General features: G+C 37.9%; 1 protein-coding gene across 3 annotated transcripts in view; it reads left to right on the top strand.

Moving 5' to 3' along the window:
• Positions 1-26,295, top strand: part of Ca8 (carbonic anhydrase 8) — an 85,557-nt gene that overhangs the window by 14,245 nt on the left and 45,017 nt on the right. For all 3 annotated transcript variants that reach the window (XM_020176450.2, XM_020176449.2, XM_020176448.2), the window contains exon 3: positions 54-178. In XM_020176450.2, the coding sequence (XP_020032039.1) occupies positions 54-178 (125 nt within the window). The remainder of the gene's footprint in view (positions 1-53; positions 179-26,295) is intronic.

Here is a 26,295-nt window from a genome sequence, read left to right on the forward strand (position 1 = left end):
GTTGTGGTAATAAGCTTGTGATGTAATTCAGTAAAATTTATTTTCCTTTTCAGTTCTGTCAGGAGGACCATTGCCTCAAGGGCATGAATTTGAACTTTATGAAGTTAGATTTCACTGGGGAAGAGAAAATCAGCGTGGCTCTGAGCACACGGTTAATTTTAAAGCTTTTCCCATGGAGGTAAGAATAATGATCATCTTGTAAAAATCTTGCTCTTTGGTAAAGAATTCAGAAATTTACTGAAAATGGTTCAGATTAAAAGTAAATGCATAGCTCTTGAATTTTATCAATTTATGTTAAGATATAAAAAAAAAGTACATAGTGAAATGTAACCTTGGGGCAATGAATGAAGCTTCCACTTACTTACTGGGCTTGGAGTTCACAGGTGAGCAATTGGTCATAAAGGTTATCTGCACTTTAAGTCTCACCCTAGGTTTATTCCTGTTGTGAACATTCTGTGTGTACAAATTGGGCAAGTCACTTCTGTAGATGCTAGGAGTAGGTGGTGAGCTACAAACAAATAACTGTTGGAGAAGGCTCAAAAGTCTAGTTCAGTTCATTTAAAGTTGGTAAATTGGTTTTATTTATTCCAAGTCATTGAGGAAAGGGGGATGTTTTTTTTTAGAGAGAGATTCTTACATCGGAAATATTCTCCCTCCTGCACTCACCTTCCGAGTAAATTCTCATACTTTTGTAAATATCTAGTTGAAATATTGTGCCTCCTATGGGACCTTTTCTGACTTTCTTCCCCAGGCAGAATTCATGTGTGTGTGTGTGTGTGTGTGTGTGTGTATGTGTGTGTGTGTGTGTGTATGTGTTTGTGGTCTTCCCAGTGAACTTGTTAGTTTAGACATATCAAGATCACTTGTCTTTCTTGTTGCCTGTGATCTCCTTAGGACAGGGTATCCCTCTTATTCCCTTGTTTACTCCCATCATTTAGCTCACTGCTAGGCACATCATGGACAAATATTCCATGTTGGTGAGGTTAGTAGATTACTGCATTGGGCCAGGACTTGTTTATATTTCTGTCTATAAGGAACCACAGTTCTCTCCAGGAAATAGGTATTTATTGGCATCTGAGAGTATGTTTTCCTTTCTACCCTCCTTCCTTTGCTTTCTTCCCTCTCCCCTGTCCTTCCTCTTTGAGTGGTCTAATTCATTTCTAAGACCTTAATTTTGACTACATCAGCCCCAGTCTTATCTGACTTGGGTGCCTGGTAGACATAACAGATCAAATACAATCCAATCCTTTAAAAAAGTATATTTTGAGGGCCACTGGAATGCTAGTCTTCTTTCTCTTTTATTCCCAACTGCATGTCTGCTTAATATTAAATATGTAATTGCTATGTCCAGATACCACATCTAGCACCACGTGGGTGAATGGAAATTTCTACTATATAATTTCATATACATGTATGAATATTTTAAAGGATTAAGTTACAGTATTTCTTAGCGTTACCTTAGTTATAATTTTAAATATCCCTTTGGAAGCACAAGATAAATATTTCATAAAAAAAGATCTGAGTTTTAAAAGTAAGATGTGAAACATTTTAAAGATGGAGAGAAAAATCCCTAAATTGTGGCACATTGAAGAATATAAGACAGTAGAGAAGAAAGCTTCTTAAAGGTTTTGATGAGGAAGGTCTTTGTGTGTTCCCTTGCTAGGAGCTATTTTCTCAATGCTTAGAGACAGTCTCTCATTTCTGTTGTCTTAAAGCCATTCTCTGTCACCTCTGGCTTCTGTCTTATTCTCAGCCAACCTGAGAATGGAAAGTTCACCCCTGAGAAAGAGGACACAAAACAAAATATTCTAAAATAATTGAAGGTGCTATGTGGCAGGGTAAGGGGATGAACGGGGCAAGCTCTGCCCTCCTGTTTGACTTGAAAGGCCATTTCATCAGTCCTCAAACACAAACTCTAGTAATCTTAATGTTTAGAGAGAGATGGGTATAATTGGGCAGGCAAGGATGCCTGGATGGGAATTCTATGGCTGTGCTTGTGGCACACAATTTATAGCCTTGGGAAGGTTTAATTAGTTTATGGGAGTCAGTGATTTGTGCTTTTTCTGTGTAGTTAGAATTTCTGGACCAAATGTTCAGACTGGTCCAGCTACTTAGTGGTGTTTTAACTGCTTTGGTCCATTAAGCACAGGTAATGGATTGTTTTGAGTAAAGATTAAATTCTGGTAGGAAGGCTTTGCTTCTGCAGAAATATTTATATTTAAGATAATGGAATTACTGACTGTAATTTTTCCAAAATAGGTAAGGAGTAATATTTATATTCTTTGTAATCTCAGATTAACCTTGATGCAGTCCCAGAGAAAATACTTGTATCTGTTATCTGATGTTTGTTTAGGGATAAAATGTTGAGTGTATAAATGCTGGGGGCATGCAGAATTAGAGGGAGATTCCTATATTCCAGTTTTTAAAAGTAAAGGCTATGAACACTCAACCGGGTTTTAAGGAGGAGAGGGCTCTGAAGTGACAGAAAGGAGAGACGGAGTCCATGGAGAAGATAATTCTAGAAGCAGTAATAGGTTGGTAAATGTGGAATTTCTGATTCCCTGGTCCTGAATGGTCACTGAGGATCACCTTAAACACAAGAATGTGAACAACAGGGCAGTGGAAAGTGATGGCACCAGGTATCTTTTGAGCACATAAGTTTTTAGTTTTTTTTTAAAACACTGTTTATATTCTATTTATGTTTTAGGATTAACTTTATTGTCAAAAATCACATATCCATACACCTGTTTCCTTTTTGTTGATCTCACTTAGATGGGGTTTGTTAAATACTACAAATATTTTCCATAAATGTCACCTGTAACACACAGAAATGGCTTTTCTCAGCTGTTTGGTAGATTCATCAAGCTCTTCTTGACTTTCAAAGGTTATTATTAAAAACATAATAATAACCCTGAATACATTTTCGATACTTTGAGAAGTTAGCACCAATACAGCTTCAAAAAGCTAACACAATATTTGACTTCATTTGACTTCCATCTCTTTCAGCTGCAGGTCCTTCACTCAGCAAGGTTATAAACCTTTTATTTTCCCTTCTCGAAATTTTAGTTTTCAGAAAAACATATGTGTCCACAGCCATCTGGCACTTCTGACCATGCTTTCTTCTTGTAAACTTGAATTCTGTTATGAATACTATAGGTTTATGCCTAAATAACAGTGCCTTCGCAAGAGAAAAAAGTAATTGTGCTGCATTTTACCCTCCCCCTGCCCTGTACCTGAAAACACAACGGTTGTACTTATATTAAGTACATTCTTACAATGTCTGGTCCTGTTTAATAGCTGGAATCTGTTTATTTGCTATATGGGTATTTTGGAAGATTGTTGATTTGAGACAAGTTTGAGATCCACTAAAGTTGATTCTTGTGTGTTTATTCTCCTGGTGGCTATAGAAGCTTCTTATTTTTCTTGGATGTTGTTAGACACCTTGGCATGTGAAGTTCAGTGTTGACGCTATGCTGGCTCTTCCACTGCACTAACACCCACCTGCTCTGTGCATCCTCCATTCCACTGGAATTGTTTATTCCATCACATTAATGATGGTTCTATATCTGGAGTTTCTGGGTATTTAGGCTCCTAGACTCACATTCAACCTTTGCTATGTATTCTAAGTCTGTAATTTGTCTGTGAAAGCTCATTTCTTTTCTGCTTCAAAGCAGTATAACTCTGTGTTCTGAATAAATTTTGGTAAATTATGATCAGTCTTTACACATAAAGAGCCACTGTCATAATTCTAGGAGACAGTGCTACCCAGGCATTTAGATTTAACCTGGATCAATAAAGTAAAATAAAAAGGTGATGAGGAGCCCAATAGCAAGGCCAAGTTTTAATTTTTCTCAATAAGAACATCATCACTCATTGTCTGCTATCTCTATCATTTGATGAAGAGCAGAACTTTAATTGTCAAATGTAGGAAGGCCTCAGAATAAATCACAGACCTATAAAACTTGAATAGGTTAAGCATTTTAAAAACTGTCCACACTATTTTCTCATTGCACTATAGATGCATGAGCGTTTGTCAGGGTTGGACAGGGATCCTGCCTACAGGCTAGCAGCGAGCAGGTATAGCAGTGAGCAGGTATAGCAGTGATTTTCTTGCCTTCTGGGCCTAAAAAGTCTGTGATGTAAGAGTTAATTGTCCTGTGAGAGGTCTAGTTCTGTCATAGGCCAGACCCTTATCTTTATATTGTATTGAAAGAGCTGCTGTTGCTCTTTGTACTACAGCATTAGATGAGTGCATTAAGTGCATAGGAAAATAATGTTCATTGTGCAGAGCAGAGTCCTTTAATTGAGAACAGTCTGGGTTTTGGCTCCAACATAGGCCAGCAAAAATATTATGAAGACTCTATCTGAAAATTTATTCATCCTAAATATTCTATTTTCACCTCAGCAGTGTCCCCCAAAGTGCTCCAGTTTTCCAGATATCCTGCTTTTCTTCCTTTCCTTTCAGGCAAGTAGGGTATCTACCATGAAATATTCTTTTGGTAAAAATGATGTGGTCTTTAGGGTTGCTCCCTCCCAAGTCATTTTCATATTTACCTGAAAAAAGATACCTTTATTCTTATTCACTTCTTTTGCTGCTCTGAGGAGATCCCAGGAAGAGTTAAAAGTGAAATTAAGATCTTTTCAAGTTACTTCATTTCCAAAAGCATCTCAGATAGAGCTTCAAATTGGTGAGTCTCTTCTAGGATTGGCTTCCATTAGCTTTCTAGGGAATGGTAGTACAAGACTTTATGAAACAGAATAGGATGAGAATTGGAGATAGAAGGTATCTAATTAAAGCATTTTAGGTTTAAAGGAATGTTGAAGATGACCTAATCCAAGTGCCTATCTTACACTGGAGAAATCTGAGGATCCAAAAGGTCAAACATCATGGAATACCTTGTAGGAAATCATAATGTTTGGTCAGAATGAGGAAGAATATAGACTGGCTAATTAAAATGCTGCATTTAGGGAAGAATTATCCTCTGCAGTGCTCTTTTTGCTAATGGTTTTGATGGACACAGTTGACCCAATGGACCATCCTTGCTCCCTTTCTCTGTGAAAGGCTGTTTTGTCTGCAGCCACCCCAAATATGGGAGTAGAGAAGGGTTTGGCCTTGCACAGGAGGGTGGGAGTGGGGCTGTAGCACTGTGCCCTTATCTTAGAGGCTGTGAAAACCAAGAACCACAGTGGCGTTGTGAAGGCACAAGGGTGTGGTATTACCAAGATGGAACCCTTGTTGCCTCTTGAGAACTGGAGGTACTTAATGGACCATCTGGTTCTATTTACTTTGTTCAGAGTTTCACCCAGGTCTGGAGAGGGATAACCCCCACCCCCACCCCCAAATAGCACAGTAACTAATTTCTGCTCGAAAGAGAGCTTTTTTTTTTTTCACTTTTCAAAGCTAATTCTTACCAGGAAAATTACCACTGGTTTGAGATTTTATTTGTACCTGTAGTTAATACTTCGGACTGAGGTTGCTTTGGGGAGTAAAAAGGTTGTCATTCAGAGGATTTACCACCGATGCTAAAAGAAGCAATCTGAATGTTCAACTTCCCTGAGTTGTTTTATTATTTCACCAGGAAAAGAGACATCTTGTCTCTAAATATAGTAATTGTTATGATTATTATTATGTGGTACTCTGGAATCTCCCACTAGCAGACCAAACAGGTGAAGGAATTAGAACCCTGTGCTGTGTTCTCTTCAGTGATCACAGTTGTGGAAACTCCCCCTCATCTTGGCAGAAAACAAAACAAATTTTATGTTTCCTGAATTCTAATGAACACTTGCATTTTTCCTCCGTAAAAACCATGGCCCCTGCTTTGATTTGGCATACTTATTTTTTCATTTATTGAAAATGTATTTTGTGTAGAAACCTAACATTTACTCAATAGAAAATAAATGATGTTGAGCAAATAGAAGTGTTCTTTTAGCTGTACCAGATGATGGGGCAATCTGCCATTCCCACTCAGAAAGAGAAATGTCTGAGGCCCATCTGACCTTTCTGCAGTCACCTTGAAGTTACCTTTGATTTTTGTGTTTGTAAGCATTTCCTTAGTGATAATTCTTTGTCATCATTTGAAGATATACAAAAGGTTGTTTTGGCAAACTAAATTTGAAAGAAGCATTTATAGCTGATTTTATGAGCTAGGCAAACTTGTAGAACAATTAAAAGTCACTGTAAATGTATATATGTAACTAATGTATGGGTAGTTATAAACTTGTGTTCTAACAGATCTAAATTCTAAAGTAAAACATATTTTTCAACATGTTTCCAGATAATAAATACTGATTTGAATATATAGTCTATAACTGTGTGTCTGTTTCTAAACTCATCCATCTGTTCTTTTTTCCATCCATCCATCCATCCCTCCATCCAGTAGAAAGTATGTCCTGAGAATCTACTGTTTAGGCTGTGGGTGCTAAAGAGACGGTGGTGAATGCAGTAGACATTGGTATTTTCTGTACAATGGGGAAGTCCAAAAGCAGTGTATGTGATTTATCTCCTCAACTCTTTTTCCTAAATGGTGGGTCAATTTAACATGCTTAAATTAAGTGTCTGTGGTATTGAAAGGACATCACTTGTCTAACCAGTCTATGCAGTATGCAAATTCTGACTATTGGAGTTTAATAAGAGGAAGCTTTGAAGACATTTGTTAGAACACAAATATGTCATTTGAGATGCAAATGATTGTCAGCCACAAAATATTTATCAGCTAGTATGAACACATTGTGCTAGATATAACCTAATCATAGATCATTGTTGATTAAATTAGTAACCTAACAAAGTTTGAACCAGTGAGACACAGGATAGGGAAGTTGTCACAATGCGTGAAGGGTTAAGTAAGGGAGCAGTGTGGCAGCATGGCATAGAAGCAGAAAACCTGGATTTCAATCCAACTCTGCAGTCTTGGGCAAGCTAGTGACCTTTCCAACCTCGATGTTTCTATCTATAAAAAGGGTAAGAGCTGAGCTCAGAGGTTGGCAGAGTCAACTGTCTTGTATTTCCTATGATTAGGAAGAGATGGAAGAACATCTGTGGAACAATTTGGTAGTGATGATAAAAAATTCTAGTGGAAAAATACTGAAGGGTGGAGATAAAAACCCTTTCTGTTGCTATAAAGAAGATATGCAGAGAGAGTGAATGAAGAAAAAAAGTGTGAAGCCTTTTTCCTTTCTTTAAAACTTCTCTTTAGTTAACAATAATGTCTTTTACAGTGTAATCAGTATGTCATTTTTCTTGACATCTTTTTTTATATTATGATTAATTTGCATGCTTATGCAGTAGACATTATATCATCAGGTCATTTTAGTGAAAATGAAGTAAATACTGCTTTGAGAAAGATAACTGGGTAACAGTTTAAAACTTCTTGTTGAGTCAAAGGATGTTAAGAGATTTTTAATAGTGTGATCTTAGTCAGTTAACAATTGGTAAGGTTTTGGCTTTGGTGTTTGGTGTTTAATGTATTAGGCAAGAAGGGACATGCATGGTCCTTGTGGTTAGGATGAACTGATCCACAAGCAAAGGAAATGGAATTTCCTTTACCAATTCCCAGATCTGATAGTCTTCTTGCTACTGTCTACTGCCATAGAGCTTTAAAGGGTGAGTGGGAGAATTTGAAGAGTTAAGATTATTACAGGAAATGTCTCTTCCCTGTTCCCAGTTACCATGAAGAGGGATTTTACCTAAACAAAGCTGGCCCTCCTCTCCATGTCTTCAACCAACTCCTCCCTCTTTTTAAAAAAAATTATTTTTAAACCTCTTCTGAGCTAGTCTTAGGGAGTAGACTAATAAATCCTACCTGGGACATTGCCTGTCCCATTGCCTATAACCACACAGGCACATCTGTCTAATCAGCAGACCCTTTCCTCTCACACTCAGCCCTATCTCCAGTACAGTTCTATCCTTCATAAAGGTGACATTTGCTCTCCGTCCAGTACCCTGACAGTGCTTTATTTCCTAATTTGTTCTAAACTCAGTCTAGGGAGAAGGGATCGCTTTACTCAGAGAATTCATCAATGTATGAGTCCCAAGGAACAGCCATGGAAAACATTAACTCTGGAGCCAAATAAATCCATTCCACTAAATCAGCTCTTTCATCCAGAGGGTAAACTGACTCCTTAAGCTGGAACATTAGTGGAAAAAAGTCCACCTGTCATTTGTCAGATTTTAGAATAAATGTCTTCCTTTTGTAATTAGTGTTTATGGTCAAAAATTTAAAATACTATTTTTCTATTCATTTCAAGGCTTCTAAAGTAACCCAAAAGCTCTGTTGCCCTAAATTAACATCATTACATCCAATTCACCTAATTATGCCCATAAAATGCTTTTAGAAAGCACTTCAAGTAAATACCAGATTTTGTTTAATTAACAAGATTTTTTTCCTACTATTTGAGAAACTCAGTGTGTATGGCACTCCCAACATACACTATGAACTTTCATAACCTCTCTCTGTTTTATAAGGGTAGGACAATTTCATTGTCCTTATGTACAATGAAGGAATTGAGGTTAAACCACTGTACAGAAGTCAGATGTCAAATATGGTGAACTAGAATCAAAAGATAATCAAATGGTTGTCCACTTTCTAAAAAGATTTGAAGATTTAGGGGTGGGCCAGGGTGGGCAGGGATGTTGAATCACCCCAGGGTATAATTTTTTTTTCTTTTGAGTTTTTTTTTTTTTCCTCAGTTCTCGCTCATAGTCTGGGGATGTGTCCACTGAGCTGTGGACACTAAATTAAGGATAAAACATTAATGATTTACTTTTTACCTGGCTCAGGGCTTACATCACTAACCCCCTGCCAAATTTGGGTTGTACTTGTATAGCACTAGAATATTTTGTTTGCAATAATTTTCAAAAACAAATACCGCTTATCTACTTTGTTATGGGGAACAAATATTACAGATTTTTATCAGTGGGCATTGTTCCTAATTAACTTATCAGCCCTGACATGCTTTGTTTACCTATGTTCCTGGTCTTGCTGTTTTCTCACTGATCTAGAGCTCTGTTGGATTAAAGCTGTGTGGTCCTGGTGGAATAAAGACCACACCATTCCCTGTGGTCTGTCACCTTCCTCAGCTGAACACCCTTGGGCTCCTTCCTTTGTAGCTTTTTCTCTTCCAGAGGCTGTTTTCCTCATGAGCAAATGAGAAGAAATATGTAACTGAATTTTGAGTCTTATTTGGAAGGGAAGATGCTGGGGTGGTATATACCATTCATTTAGCAAATGTGTAAGTGTCTGTGTTTAAAACGATGCCCTATGAGAAATAGAAAATATATGAAAATAGCATTTGTTTTTAATGAATCCAAAGTCTGGTAGGGAGAGGTAGAAGTAACATAGAAACATGTGAAAAGGCCAGGATGGAAGGGTTAAAGAGCGGTGCAAATCAACTCAAAACATGCATAGGAAGCAACTTCTGTGCATTTGCTGATAAGGGTTGGCAGTGAGTGAGAAATTTCTAGAAGTCAAAGAAGGGCACATTCTCTACAGTATGGCAAACCTAAAAATGGTTATTATGCCTGAAAAAGACCTAGGAGACAGGATACAAAGGGGAATGTGGATCATGAAATAATGAATTTCTGCAAGGCTCATAGAATACTAGAAAGAAATGAATGGATTTTGGAATGAGACCTTGGTGTGGAGCAGGTGTGTTCATTGGGTAGACAAGGCTGGGAAGGCTGTTTCAGGACAAGAGAGTAGCATGATTCAGATCAGAAATTTTGGGATGCTCTAGTTTAGGGGAAAGGCACTGGTATTTCCTGGAGTGAGGTTGGGAAGGGCCTAACACCAACCTGAAAATTAGACTCCAGCTTCTTGAGACAGTCAGAATCACTGGTACTTTCAAGGAGGTAGATTTTCACTGGCTGAATTTGGGTGATGGAATAGAATGGGGGGGGGGAAATAAGGATGGAAAAAGAAGATGTGGGTGTGAGAGATGTGCTCGGGGACAAATAGATGGGGCTGGGTGAGTAATTAGACAAGATCACCAGGATATGGAACTTGAGTAGTTGCAATAATACTGGCATGGAATCAGTGGAATAATGATGGTATAATTATAGCTCAAATATCCCTAATCCAAAATGTGTATGACCTGGAAGTGGTTCACAGCTTGGACTGTGGGATATTTGCATTATACAATAATGAGATATCTTGGGTATGAGACCTAAGTCTAACCAGATTTATTTGTGTTTCATAAATGTCTTATACACATAACCTAAAGGTAATTTTACGTGGTATTTTTAATAATGTGCATGAAACAAAGTTGTGTGGTGTGTAATTTTTCATTTGAGTTGTTATGTTGGTGCTTACAAAGTTTTAGATTTTGGAGTATTTCGAGTTTCAGATTTTTGAATTAGCAATGTTCAACATGTAATAGGAAAAAAAAAAGGAATCAGAAAGTGAAGTGCCACAGTGGGGAAAACTGGTGGATTTCAGTCAACACTATTTTAAAGAATTATCACTTTCCCTTGTTACTGTCCACATTGCTTTTAATTTCTTCCACTTTTAAATTATACAAAGAACAATAGAAGTTGGAGTCATAGCTCTGTGAGAAGTTGGTAAAGATGTTCTTAGCTGTTGGCAGGGTGAAGCAATGAAAATGTTTGAAGCAGTACTAAGCCTTACATAATTTAAGTCTTAATTAGAATAGTACTAGTCTCTCTCCACCCAACAGAAAAGTGAATCAAACTAAGAATTACTAGTTTTTAGTTTTTATTTATTAATTGGAATTGATTTGTATTATCAAGGGAAAAACTGGTTTGAAATTTCCTTTCCCTTTTTCGTTTTTTAAAAGTTCTATGGTCTTAATTTGTGGATCCTCACAAGATGGTAAGTATTTCTGCCCAGGTTCCCTAGACAGTGTCGGTCAGAATCTTCCATATCTTGGTACTTTTTGAGGGGTTTTTGTCTTGGTATCTTTGCTCCCTAACATTGCTGCAGCTTGCTGGTGTGGATTACTGTTCCTAGAATCTTTGTCATGCCCTTCCCTTCACTGTAACAAGGTTTCTATATCCTATCAGTGTGCCTGGGGCTGGGAATGTGGTGGGGAACTCTTAGAAGTTTCTGTATTTTGATAAATTACAAAAAGTAGTAAAATAAAAAGGGAAAAAATGAAGATGCATCAAATTATGTGAGTCTTCTACATTTAAAGATTTCTAAATTTTAATGTAGACTTAATTTTGACTTTGGTGTGAAAACCAGTTTTGTGTCAAACAATACAGAACTTTCTTTTAGGTTGTTAGTGTTTGTCTTGGCATTACTCTTCTGGGATGAGCTAAAAATTTTTGGAGAACTAGACTTTTATTTCTTGATTCCAGTAAATTTGAGCCTCCCTTACAGGAAAAATTATACTTTGTTTCTGGGGTCTGATTTCTGAAGCATTTAGATTGTACTTGATATCTTATTTTATTTTTGGCAGTACTGGGAGTTGAACTTGAGGCAGGGGGCTCTACTATTTGAGCCATGCCTCCAGCCCTTTTTGCTCTGGTTATTTTGGAAATATGGTCCTGCTTTTTGTTTCCCACAGTAACCATGCCCAGCTTTTTCTGTTGAGATGGGGATCTCATGGAGTTGGCCTCAAAATGCAGTCCTTCAGTCTCTGTTGTAGCTGTGATGACAGATGTGAGCCACTGGTGTCTGGCAGACTGTGTCATTGAATGAGTACCGAATCCTCTGGGAGACAAGGATTTAAGAGAACAGAAGATGACTTCCTCTTCTCCCTCAATCTTTCTGGGGGTGGGGAACTGGGAGAAGAGAGTAGATGCAGAGTTGAGCCAATCAAATATTCTAAATTGTTTTCAGAATAACACTCACTAAGTGGGTATTTAATATCATGTATGAGTTGAGATTTTGAGTGTGAGGCTTGGGAGGCAAAGGGAACTGGGGGAAGGTTTCAAGGTCAAACAGTCATGTAAAGCTGTGAGTGGTCAAGTCTTTTAATATAATTAAACTAAGTGACAAATTCTAGGAATTTTCTTATCTGGAAGTTTGGTTTGACTTGTAATAGAATAGAAGTTCCTGGCATATAGTGAACTTAAAATACATATGAACAAGTGCGTGACAGAATAAATGGGAGAGTTCTAGGCATAGTGCCAGGTGTTTGAGGATACAAAGATAACTGAGATGTCCTTCTCCAGTCTGGAGGACTTGGCCTTTGCTGTCTCCTCTGTCTGGAAGGCTTCCCCCAGATAGCCACGTGACTGACTGGCTTCTTCAATGTCTTTGGGTCTCTATTCAAGTGTCACATAATCAGTGAGGTAACCCTTGACTTTCCTACACCTGCTTGGAGTCTATGTTTTCTTTTCTAATTTGTTTTCTCCATAACATTTTATGGTAATATAATGGGATATAAATATAGGTATATTTATGTATATATGCATGTTTATAACATATGTATAAGCATATAAATTGTCATCTGTTCAAACTGGATTTTAGCAGATATGGAGCTGGAGATTAATTTAGAATGAAGGTTAGGAACATAGAATGGAAGGTTTTGAATATCAGGCTTTCAGTGAGAAGCTGTGATATAATATTGTATACATTGTATGGTGTTTGACCAAAAGCTGTGGGGTATCATTGTGTAACATTTCAGTTATGAATTTTCCAGTCATGCACAAAGTTTATTTTTTGTGGTGTGAACAAAGGGTCTCATGCTTACTAGACAAGCACTCTACCACTTGAGCCACACCTCCAGCTCTTTTTCACTTTAGTTATTTTTCAAATAGCGTCTTGCTTTTTCCCGGCCAGCCTTGGACCACAATCCTCTTACTTATGCCTTCATCATAGCTGGGATTACAGGCATGTACCAGCACACCTGTCTTATTTGTTGACATGGGTGTCTTCCTAACTTTTTGCCTGGGCTGACCTGGAACTGTGATCCTCCTGATCTCTACCTCCTGAGTAGCTAGGATTACAGGGGTAAGCCATCCTGCCTGGTCCTGTGAAACACACCTACTAAGTGTGTTCCAGATAGTTTTAGCTACTGGGAACACATCAGTGAAAAAAATATATAAAAGTCACTTCTCTTGTAAGACTTCCTTCTAGTGAAATGTAGTCAATTTCCTTGATCAGAAGAGGTAAGACACTTTAGGAAATCATTACTAAAAGCTACTTGTGATTGTTCAGGTGACCTTAAATGGGATGATGGCTTTGGCAAAGAAAAGACAGGAGGACAATTAGCAGTGAGCGAGGGAACCTTCTACACTCACTAAGGACTTTAGTATTATGTATCAGAGGAGAAAGGAGCTTTTGGCCTCTCTAAGATGTGAGCCTTTGTAACTGAAAGAATTGTGGAATTCTTAATGGATGTCAGAAAGAAGGACTGTTTTGTTAGAAAATCATGATGTATAATTTGAAATGTTTTGAATTTGTTCTGTAGAAATGCCCAGGAATTGTGGGTCTGTGACTCCAAATAGAGGTAACAGCCCAGATTTATTGCAGCCACTAATATTTATCTTTAGAAATATAGCTATAAATTAAATAATAAATATAAATAATGAATATAAATATAAATTTATCTATATAAATCTCGCTTTAGGTGAAGAGTTATTGCAGGAACACACAGTACCTTGTCTTCATCCAGTGTCTTGGGGTCACAGTTGCAATTTTAATTTGGCATCCTATCACTGGTGCGAACTGGCATCACAGGAATATGTACTGTTCCTGAGTAAGCCTGACCATGAAGAACTCTACCAAAGAGAAACTGTATCCCTCATCCTGTGAATGGTTACTTTGTGCCACCGGTTTCCGTATCATTATTGTAGCTATAACAGTAGCATATGTGTTCTTTTCCATATCAATAATCTTGAAATTTATTAAGCTACTCCCAATAATAAACTACTGCTAACACAATCTAGTGCTTGATAGTTAGGAAATATTGATTTCCTGCAGAGATAGAAGAGATTTATAGGAGACTTGGTAGTAGACTGATACCCTTAAAGTTGCCTTAGTTGTTGATACCTCTTATGGTCATTGATAATTAGCTTACATTCATGATGTCTTTATTTTTGGATATTATAAAATAATGATATAGAAAATGTCTTTTAGAATATTTTTGTGAAAAGCTCTAAAATTCAGAACAAAAAAACCCCAATCTCCTTATCTAATTTAACACATAATTTGATTTTCAGCATAGTCTACATTTTGCCTATCAAAAATCCACATTTGGATTGTAATGAAAATTTTCTTTTATTTATGAAGTTATTTATGCAGTGCGTACATCTAACACATTTGATGTAGGTAACTTGTGGAGTGAATTTGTTCAGCATTTTACATCTCTTATAGGAATGTGTTGGTCTCAGGTAAATAATGGGAGACACGTGAACTAGAAAATAGTAAATATTTCCTCCTAAAGAGCGGTTCAGCGCTGGTTAATTTAGCTGCCCAACCATATTTCCAAGGGCCAGTTTCTTTTGGTTTTCCTGCAAAGCCATTTAAGCATTTTGGTTTTTCCAATTTGATTTGTTCACTTATATCTGCAAGATGACTGAGTCAACTCTAAGTGGCAGATCTTGACAAGCTTCATATGTCATCCATATACATTTTTATTTAAAATCTTTGCCAATTTAAAATGTTGGGTTGGGCTGGTGATGTCACTCAACAGTAGAACACTTGCCTAGCATGTGCAAGGCCTTGGGTTTGATCCCTAGAACACACACACACACACACACACACACACACACACATCCACACACAATAGGTTATTTGTCTTATTATTGAGTTGTAAGAACTCTTTGCTCTGGATACAAGTACTTTATCAGACATATAATTTGCAAATACTTTCTTTCATTCTGTGGGTTATCTTTTTACTTTCTTAGTGGTAGTGTTTGATATGCAAAATATTTTGATAAAGTCCAGATTATCAATTTTTCTCTCGTTGGTTGTGCTTTTATACTGTCTTTATTTTTTTTAAACTAAAATTTTTGTGACAGGGGTATAGAAAAGTGCCCAAATCACAAGTACCCAATTCATTGCATTTTCATAAAGTGAGTACACCTCAGAGATCAGAACACTTTTAGAACACTTTCATCATTCAAAAAAGAAATAGTCACTTGGCTTCCTGATAAATACATGCATTTGGAGTTTTGTTAACATAAAGGACACAGGGAGGGAGTGAATGGTGAGTAGAAGTCAACTGTGTGTACTTGAAGAAGGAACATCCAGTTAAGTCATTTGGATACTATCTGTAAGCCATTTAGATACTTTTTACTCCACCAGATATCTCTGCTGGAGTTATTTTGAAAACTACCTGGCCTTTTAGTTTCACAGTAGTTTAATAGAGTATAGCTCAATTAGTATTTTCTGTTGTAATTATTCTTTTACATTTTAATTTGTACTTTTCTAAGCCTGCCATTATAAGTCACCATGCCTTTTTGAAAACATTCTATGAAGTAGTCACTATACCACAGAAATAATGCTTTTACTGAGCTTTCATTCTTGTTAAAGGCTTAACAGCATATTATTAAAACATTTGATAATATGTCACATAGTGCAAAGATAAAATAACTGTGTATATCTATTATAATTTTATCTTTATTTTAAGACAGGGTCTCACTATGTAGCCTAGGCTGGCCTTGAACTCATGATCCTTTTGCCTCAGCCTCTTTAGTGCTGGGATCCCAGGCATGTGCCACCACACCCAATCCTTCATTATAATTTTAGATAGCAGACTTATCCTCTGAGTTACATTACTGTAGAGTGAGAAAGTCCCTGCTTTTCTAAGGCACCCATCTCAATGAGTATATATACATGCCAAAATACAGTTTTGCTCATTGATATATTTCATTTGTCTAAAACAAATACACAATTTATGGTAAATATTTTAGAAAACAAAAGTCATTCATTGCTCAATGAAGGAGACGTATTTTGAGAAGTGTATTAGTAGGCCATTCTGTTACTGTGTGAACTTCATATAGTGTATTCACACAAACCTAGATGGTCTAGGTCAGTTACTAGATGTGACCTCTTCAAACAGTCAGGTGACATGGGAGACATGCTGCTGGCATAACAGGACAAATTGGTTTACAATAAATGTTAAAGAAAATAAGTAGAAGGAGTGCACTCTAAAATTACAATGAAAAGTTTAGTGTAGCAAACACATAAATCAGTAACATAGCTGTTCACTATCACTGTCAAGTATTTCATGCTGTACATGATCGCACATACTTTTAGGTCACTGGCAGTGCAGTAGGTGTGTTTTTGTTAGTATTGTAAATGGGTTGATGTGTTTTACTATAACTTTATGATGGCTGTGATGTCTCAGGGCAATAGGGATATTTTAGCTCCTTTGTAATTGTATGGGACCACAGTCATATCCTGTCTGTTGTTAAGTGAAACATCACTACTGGATGCACAAATGTAATTTCATTTCTATTATTTAAATATAAATGGCTTTTTTGAGAATGATTTGGTGGCTAAGTCATTGGCTAGTGCCTCTTATGTACTAGTTAGAAAACCATGACTATGTAGACCAGGGAATTGAGGATTGGGGTGAAATTCAGACTCCAGCCAGACCTGGAGAGGCAGGCCCTGGGCTGGGCAGGGTGCAGACCTCTTTTCTCGCCTGCTGCTCCCCTGTCTGCACTCTGAGCCCTACATGCACTTTTGTCATCAATGACAATGCATTTTGGGTTGTATACAAGGTGCAGTCATCTTGTTTTAGAAATGTTTTCCCCATATCAGTGTGAGCTATACAGAATTGAAGTGGATTGCCACATAAACATAGGTAAAATTTCTTATCTGAATTTTTGTGCCTTTTCTGGTTCACACCCATTGATGTCTTTCCTGTTCCTAGTTGACCTTTTTTTTAACCCGAGCTGTTTTGGTACAAATTCCACCTCAGTCAAGGAAACTGATATGTTTCCTTATCATAGCATTGAAAAGGAGTGAGAGTCTGTGTTTTAGGTCAGTAATGTGTTAAAATCCAGTTTCCTGGAATGTCCTTTAAAATAATTCACTTGGTATTGGTTGCCCATAGCTCTATAGGAGCAGGAGAGTCTTTCCCAAATATTGGTCCCCTGTAACTAGCCTGAGAAGTACCTGTAATGTGGTTTCTGGCAACTTTGTTGAAGAATAGTTCTTTGTGCAAATCTATTGAGCAAAAAGTGAGTTGGATTGGTTTGCTGTGACTTTGAAGTAAATTACAAAACTTAGATAAATAAGGAAGCACTTTGTGGGAAAAACATAGGTGTAGGTTTTTACAGAGCTTTTGTCTTTCAGATTAGGGTAGCTCTCCTTGTTTTCATGTAGATGTTGAGGTAAAAAATTACTCCATTCCAGAGGGATGCTTTTGGTAAAATTCTATTAATATGCTGCTATGCATACATTTATTTGTTTAGTCTATCAAAGTTCATTCTTCTCACAATATTTTGAAGATGCAGAGGGTTTATTTTGTTGGGAAGTTTTATATCATGTCATGGGCATGGGGTTAATACAAGACACATTTTATTTCAGTCCTCAGGGAATGGCAGGAGCAGTGTTAATGCATATGAAGACCAAATATGTGCCAGAGATTCGTCATATCTTATTTAATCCATTACAAGTAGATATTATGTCTCTTTTTTTTGGCTAAATATCAGGTCAAGAGGCATTAAGTAAGTTGTTCAAGGTTACTTACAAATGGCTGAGACTCAGATCAAGTATCATTCTCTCTCCTCTATACTCTACACCTTCTAATAAAATGATTCTGATTTTTGCTTTAGATAATTGAAATTTAAAAAGCATAAGTGTCTGAGTATACCATGTTAATAGACAAGTACCTTTGCAGGAGTAGTGAGAATTAAAATGAAATGTTTTCTTTTTTCAATATTTTCAAATAAATGTATTTTACTGTAAATTATAATAGTTTGAATATTGTAATTGGATATGAATATATTGTTCCTGATAACTAAGCTATTAGGCAACATATGTGGTATGTGAAGTTGGAGTCAATTGAAAACCAACAGTGGTATTTCATAAGCAAAATGAAATAGTGTTGAACTTTAAATTCCAATTAAAACTGATGTATGTGGAGACCCACTACTCAAAAGAGCTATTGCTATTGTCAGCATACTGGATACAGTTAATAAAAAATAAACCACATTTCCCACATTGGAAGACTGCAGGACATTCTTTTAGTGTGTGGTGTGTTAAGGAGTTTACGTTGCACCCTGCAAGGGGTAAGGAGCTCTGATGAGCATTGTGTAACTACAAGACAGAGAACGAACTTGAGAAGCAAACTTTAGGGGCATGGAAGCTAGTAATGAGACTTGGGCAGCAGGTCTGTGACAGATTATGGATGTCTAAACTAAGGAGTTGGTGGTGTGAGTAAGCCAAGTGAGCTAATCTGGGAGGTTTTTATAGAGGTAGAAATAGCAGATTTATCCTGGTTGTCTGTAAGGGAAGAAGGTGATCTGGGTTCCATCATTGGAGGTGGGAAGCAAAGAGGGAGACACAGGTTGTGGGAGTGGTAGAGGGAGTTTAGTTGTGAAATGCTAACTTTAAAATATGCCAGTGAGATATCTCACTGGGCAGTTTAACAAAGAGATCCAGCAGAGATCAGGCAGAAATTTTGGTTAAAGGTGTTGATTTTGAAATTATGGGCATCTATATGACAGTTGAAGATATGGGATACCTAATGGAGAATATGCTCAGGGAGAAGGAAAGAGGAGAGGTTGGAGAAGGGAACCTGGACAGAATCGCCATGTGAAGAGGATCAGGAAAAGAGAACCACAGAGTAGTCCAAGATGGAGGAGGACAAAACCAGGGAGTGGAGCCCATAGGCCTGGGCGATGGGAGAAGGATGGGTTGGGGATAGCAGATGCTGCAGAAAAAGCAAGCATGCCAAGGTCAGAGCTGAGTGACTTAGCAGAAAAAAGGCCCTGGTGAACATGGCAAGCAGATCATTGGAGCAGTGGGGAGGAGAGGCAACTTGTGGTGGATCATGGAGGAAAGCCGCAGGGAGGCAGTGGTGGTGGGAGTGTAGACAAGCTTCTGAAAAGGTTTGCTGTGAAGGGAAAATAGAACAAGAGTATGGGAGGTTAAAGAAGTTTGTTTCTGAAGATGAGAAAAATCTACTAATGTTTAAATGGTGGTGACAGGAAGCTTACAGAGAGGGAGATGTCAGCCAAACGCTTAGAAAAGAACAACTAATGGACCCAAGACCCTTAAGTGGGCAGCAGCAGAATGGAGCAGAGCAAGGGTAGAGGTTTGGGAGAAAAGGGCAGAAGGAAGTTCTGATAGGGAGCAGGGATTGGTGCTTCTGATGGTTTTATTTTCTCTAGAGATGAGTGATCTTGGTGTTAGAATATTAACAATGTGCATGAATTCACACAGAATAATGGGAAAACATGGAAATGAAGATAATTGAGCACACCTCTCTTCTCACCCATAGGCCTGTCTACCTTTCTGTTGTCACTTCCCTCCTTTCCCCACTTTAATGTAGCACTAGTCAGCACATACTCTGTGTAGTCCAGTAGTTTTCAGAGAATAATTCTTTCCCTTGCAGTAGTCTTACATGATGGATTGTGGTCTTTCTTTTATGGCTCAGCTAGCTTTCCCAGAAACTAGTAGCAAGGGTGTTCATTAACATTAGACATGCATCTTCCTGGATCACTGGCTTTTCTTTGGTTGCATACTCTCCATTCCTTCTCCTGGTTTTTCTTGTCTCTACTAAAAACTTTGTCATTTGTTCGTGGCTTAGATGAATGTTTGACCCTGCACAGTGTTCTTCAACACTCCATCTTTGGAATAAGGTAGCATAGAGGAAGTGGAGCCACACCATCTGTGTCCAGGTCCTGGCTCCGTAACTTGGCTGTGTGACCTTTGGAAGGTTACTTTGCATTGTCTGTCTCCATTTCCTTTTTACTGCTGTGGGGGAGTTGGTGATTACCTATTTTGTGTTGCTATAGAAGAATCCTGAGACTGGATAATTTGCAAAGAAAAGGGGTTTATTTAGCTTACAGTTTTGGAGGCTGATTTTTGAGGGTTTTTTGTTTGTTTGTTTGTTTGGTGGTACTGGGGCTTAAACTCAGGGTATCATGCTTGCTAGGCAGGTGCTCTACCACTTAAGCCAGTCAACCAGCCCAGTTCTGCAGGCTGGAAAGTCTAAGAGCACAGCACTGGCATTTTGCTCAGCATATGCTAAGGGTTTCATGCTCTGGCTTAGCATTGTGGAAGGCAGAAAAGCAAGTGGGCATGTGCAAAGAGGTGAAGTGCAAGGGGTATCCTTGTTTTATAACTCATTCTTGTAGTCACTAATTCAGTCTTGGGAGACCAAGCACTCAGTACTGCAAGAATTAATCCAGTCCACAAGAAAGGCATTAATCCCTCTTAAAGACCTAATCATCTTTTATGGGCCCTACCTCCCAACAATCACAGTGACATTCAAAGTTCAACATGAGTTTTAGAAGGGACAAAGGAGGGGACAAACCACAGCAATAGAATCTACCATTATAAAGGTGTTTTGTTTTTACAGTGCTGGAAATCACACCCAGGGTCCTGGGTATGCTAGGCACTCTGCCTTTGAGTGACACCCCCCAGCCCATTTTAAAGATGTTATTGAGGATTGAATGAAATCAAATTTGTAAAGAGCAGGACCTGGTAGAGAATGTCACATCAGTGCTCATTAAATCAATTCAAACACCCACAGCATCCTACATCGTTTTTATTGCACACTAACCATTTTCACTCATCTTTTTCTTCCATTTGCTTGTAACATTCATGTTTTTATTTATGCACACTGTGAGCTCTTCTATAGGAAGATTTGAGGTCTTTGTATTTCCAATGTTGAAAGCAGTGAACAGTAAAGCCTTAGATATTATTGGTGCTCAGTAAATGTTTAGAGGAATGCTGCCATTATTTCAGAGCTCTTTTGTCAAATGCAGCTCACACTCGGGATGAGAAGGGGGTTTGCAGCCATAATTCACTGATTCACTGTACAAAGTGAGTAGATCCCATCTATAACTAACTTACATTGCACAACACCAAGACCCTTTGATGATCTTTTTACAAAACAATAAATAATAATAAATGAAGTATAGAGAATTTAAGTTGTAGCAATTTTATTGCAGACATAAATTTACAATTCAGATTTTTTTAAAAAAAAATAAAGTAAAGAGAGGACATTTCCTGGGAAACCAAGACACCAGTGTTAAGGAATCAGTTTTAAGTGTTACTGATCTTATGTTAAATGTAAAATATTAGAAGATGATGCAGTTTTTCCTTTCTTTGATTCACATGTCTGCTCCCACAAGGCTTTCTGAACCTTTCACAGTAACTTTCTAAAGGAAGTTTCCTCTTTGGGAGAAGAGCCCACTATGGTACGATGCCCTTTCCAAGAAGGCAGCAATATTAATGCAAACAAAAGGAAGTTAAAAAGCATTCACAGAGGAAATTGCTCTGCTTTGGAAGACAATCTTCTTTTTATAAATTACATAAAACTAGCGCCTTTTAAATGGAACATTCTGAACTCAAAGAACACTACAAATACCTTTTGGTATTAATATATTAATGGATGAAGTTGTACAGAAACAATAACAGTCTCCAATTTCTCTCTTTCCTTTATAAGATGATACATAATTAAGTTTAGGTAAACATAACAAGTAGGTGACAAGTAAAGATAGAATTTGAAATAATTCCCTTTCCATTCCATGCTTTGCAGCACTTTGTCACTGTTATGTCTCTCTACACCTTGAATGTTCTTTTCTGAATAATAGCTGCATAATATATTGACAATGACATCTTCAAGTGCACCAGATAACATGCACTAAATCTCGATTTATACACAGATGAACAGACTGCTTCACATAATTAAGAGTGAATCTGGAGAGAGGTGCTGCTTTCTTTGTTAACTATTTTCTTGTTATTTAATGCCCCAATTTGTTACTCAGACATTTCACTTCTGACTACTTTTCCTTTTTTATTTAAAATCTTAATATCTTCTTTCAATTTGAAATATCAGCAGAATTGTTGAGATGTAACTCTATTTTTTTCCTTCTAAATTTTTTTTATAGTTTTGTATACCTAGCATTGCAAAGCCTTGGATTTGATTACCAGCACAGCATACACGTGTACATACACGTGAATGTCATAGGTCTTTCTGAGTGCTTTGAGAATATGTATTTTGGAAGAACTTGGCTTCTGAAACTCAAAATGTGTTGGAGATAGACACCACTCTCCATAGGTTTATTTCTTTGAGACTGATAAAAGCAATTAAGCAATCCCAGGACACAGAAAGTAGAACTTGGTCTTGATGACTTCTTTCTGCTCTATGGTGGAGCATCTCAGAGGAAAGTTTTAATGACTACAGATAGGAAAGAAAATATTTTTCAGGTTCAATTACATGTGACTTTATAGATTGCATTGAATACTTGTAGTTTATCAAAACTTGCAGCAGCCTGTGATTCTTTCAGATTTTACTTTGGACCATTAAAAGAATAGATGAAAAGAATATTATAAGTCATAGGTGAAGTTTGCTTAAACTTAAGCATATTGGTTTCCCTCAGGTTTAAACAGTCACCTAGCATGCATGTCAGTGCCCTTCTAATTTCTGTCTTCTGACAATTCTACCCACTATCTAGGATGAATATCCTTGTGTCATTTTTTTTCTGGATGTCTTCACCTGCCTCTGTGCCATTTTTTATTGTCTCAAAAGTGCCTCGTAGCATTACTAAAAATGACATACAAAGTCACTTTCTGTTCTCATTTTTCTTTGCAGCTCTTGTAGCTTCCATTCTAGTGTGACATTGACACTGTCGATGATGACACTTTCTTCTAGGAAGTCTTTTCTCATTTGTCCTGGTAGCACACTGGAGTTTTCTGAGTTTCCTCCTGTTTGACAATCTTTTCCTCATCTCTCCATTTCCCATGGCTTAGTCCTGGGGCCTCTCTAAATTTCTCCCAAAACATGGTCCACAGTTGGTTTGATGTTGTAAGGCCACATCTCTAGTAGCATTTGCTGCCTGCACAGTTAGCCCCTTCTTAGGGCAGCTGTAATTCTGCATTGCTCTGGAAGGGGTCACCAGTTTCTCTGTTCTGGGGTAGGTTGAACTCCTATCTAAAACTCAACTCATCTTACATTTGATGGGCTTTGGTGGAAAGCCCACTTATCCCTTCCTCCCTCTTCCTTTTCCTTCATGTTTGTGGGTTCAGATGTCTCTACCACCTTCTACCTCATTCCTCATTGCTCTTCTCTGTCTCCAGACTGTCTCCAGTCTCCAGCTCCAGTCTGTCCTTTTGTCAAATGCTTGGAAAGGCTCAGAGGATAGGTAGGATTTGCATAGGTGTTAGGACAGGGTGGGGAAAAGCATTTCAAGGGAGTAGAACATACTGTTTTGAGCTTTTGGGGGCTAGTTATGGTGGGGAAGCATGGGACTAGGGAAATTCAAGCCTGATATGGATAGGAAATAAAGGATATTAGAAATTTTTGAGAGGAAATGTGATAAAAGCTGGGCTCAAGAGGTCAATTGGGCTTTGTAATATAAATGACCAGGGGCAGGAAAGGCCTTGGTGAGTGAGAGGTAAAGGGTGGGGTTGAAAGTCCAAGCTTGGGACTTTGGGTTTCTCCTGAGTCAGCAAGAGGCCACTTGTGAAGGGAGCTGCTGTCAGTTCTAGAAATATTTGAAATATTTAGCTTGAGGTGACAGGAAAACATCTGGAAGGAAAAGTCATTAGACATTTGCAGATAGGAGACTTCACAAAACTTGTATGAGTGCACAGGACTGGGGAAAGAAATTTGTGAGTCATAATTAGCTTTCCAGTTTTTACTACATTTTCTTTTCCTTGTGATACATTCTTTTGTACTTTAATGCTGTCATGTTATTTATGTTTATAATAAACCTCATTTATCTTGAAGATAGCTCTCTTCAAACTTATGTTTCTCAGTGACAAATGATTATAAACCTACAGCTTTTCACAGTTTCCTAACTTTGGACAAACTTGTCCATTGCTGTGAGTTAAGCATATTAGGATGAACATTTCTGAGGTACTAATGGCAAAACAATATATAATCAGTTCAAGAAATGTGAACCTGAGAGGCCAACAGCAATAGCTCAGAGATTTTCTGTAAAATATGAAAGGGTCTGGTGTTTTAGTAGGAAGGCAGTGTGGTCATCCTGATGCTAGAATAAGAATGGAGCATTGATTTTTTTTTAACACATGCCTCATACTGAGGCTGTGTGTGTATACGTGTGTGTGTGTGTGTGTGTGTGTGTGTGTGTGTGTGTGAGTCAGTGTGGTAAGGAGTGAGGAAAGGGGTTGGAGGTAGCTCAAATGGTGGTAGAGTGCCTGCATAGCAAGTGCAAGACCCTGAGTTCGAACCCCAGTACTACAAAAACAAATAAATAAGTAAATAAGCCCATTAACTGCTAAAACAAACAAACAAAAAAAGGAGCCAAGGAAAGACTGGGCTTCCATTGCCAGAGAAAACCACTTTCATGTACTCTGACATACCCATGTTGAGGGGAAAGTCAAACCTTTTGCCTTTTGAGGGAGAAGCCCTGAAGGGAGCCTGGAGACTGACTGCTGATTGTTTCAGTTAGGAGTTCTCATTGCCACTGCTTTGGTGGCCACTGTAGGAATTTGTGTTCCATCTGCATGAGGCAGCCCCTCGACCACCTGCATATGGTGTGTTTAAAAGGCATGTTTTCTCTCATATGTGAAAGCTAAAAGATAAATGTATACATAAATACATACATTGTCTTATGCATATATTTATAAAACATGTTTGTAGTAGTGGGACTGTGAGGGGTCTGGGGGAAGGAGAGAGAATGAGTGATTAATATAAAAATACATCGTGTCTGTGTAGGAAGATGGCAGAATGCACTGAAAGCTGTTGAATAATGGGGGATAGGAGGGAAAGGGAAAGAGTAATAGAGGAGGTTAATATTTGAGTGTGAAATACAGTGGCAAACTGCTTTGAACAATGAATGTACACTTAAAAAATGAAGGAGAGAGATGTGAAAAAAAGGTTCTGTTTGGGAAAGGAGGGGAATGGAGGCTGAATAGGGAAGATGAAGGATGGCAAATATGGTCAAAGTACTTTATGTACTTGAGTGAAAATAGGACAATGAAACCTGTTGAAATTGTTTAAAAAAGGGTGGGAAGGGAGGGAGAAGGATGGTGGGGGTGAATCTAACCAAGGTACGTTGTAAGCATACATGAAAATGTCACAGTGAAATCCTCATGTACAACTAATATGTATTAACAAAAACTTTTTTTTAATAAACAACAACAACAAATGGCAAAAGCTCTTGATGGTCTGGGTAAGGCTGAATGCTGCCTGGAGTTGTCTTTAGTCCAGTGGCCTGGGAGGAGGTAGGTGGTCATGAAGAGTGGGCCATAGGCAGTGATGATACATCCAACCCTGTGACTTCTTAGCAACAGAAAGCAGCATTTAATATATGTGGTCTTCACTACAAACTGATGAGCTGCTCTCTGTCCTCTGAGTTTATCCCCTGCTTCCTTGCCTTTGCCGGCCATGGATAGCTAATGTTAATGACAACAAAATGTAATAGAAATATAGGAATAAAGAGAGTACTTGGGAAGACAGAGAGAGGCATGAATAATCCAAGCTATGAGAGATAACTCTCCTTGTGCTGCACAGAGACTGATGCTCAAAGCAGTTAGTGTTTTGTGAAGTTCAGAGAGCTAAAGACTTGCAGAACTGAAACGAGAATCCCAGACCTGTGATTCCTAGCTCAGAGATATTCTGTGAAAGCACATTGCGTCTGAGAATTACAGTTGAGTTGCACGGTTTTTCCGCCCCTCCATTCTGCCCTCACTATAGAATAGACCCGCCCCAGAGCTTATCTGTACTGCTGGGCTTTGAAGTCAGTCTTCTGAGGTCCCTCTACTGATAATAGCTGTCTGCTTGGGCCTCTTATAAGCTAGTGCAGAAGATGATTGGAAAAACCACTTCCTCTCTCTTACACTCAGGTCACTTCATTTCTACACCTTATCCTTATTATCTGTGTCATTCAATTCAGCCCTGTTTGTCTGTGTTTAACCACCCACATTAGAACAAACCTTAGTACTTGTATATCTGTAAATAAACTACACTCATACATTAATATGTATATAGTAGTTCTCCCTTTATCCAAGGGGGATTTGTCCAAAGACCCTCAGTAGATGTCTGAAACTATTGGTGCTTCCAAACCCTAGAAATACACACTGTGTTTTTCCTAAACATACGGACCTATGATAGAGTTTAATTTATGAGCAAGGCACAGAAACAGTCACAATAACTAATTATAAAATAGAAAAAGTTTTAACAATATACCATGGTAAAAGAAGTTTAATTCTTATAAATGGTTTATTTGTGGAA

The sequence above is a fragment of the Castor canadensis genome, chromosome 3 (assembly GCF_047511655.1).
Source record: "Castor canadensis chromosome 3, mCasCan1.hap1v2, whole genome shotgun sequence".
Lineage (NCBI taxonomy): Eukaryota > Metazoa > Chordata > Mammalia > Rodentia > Castoridae > Castor > Castor canadensis.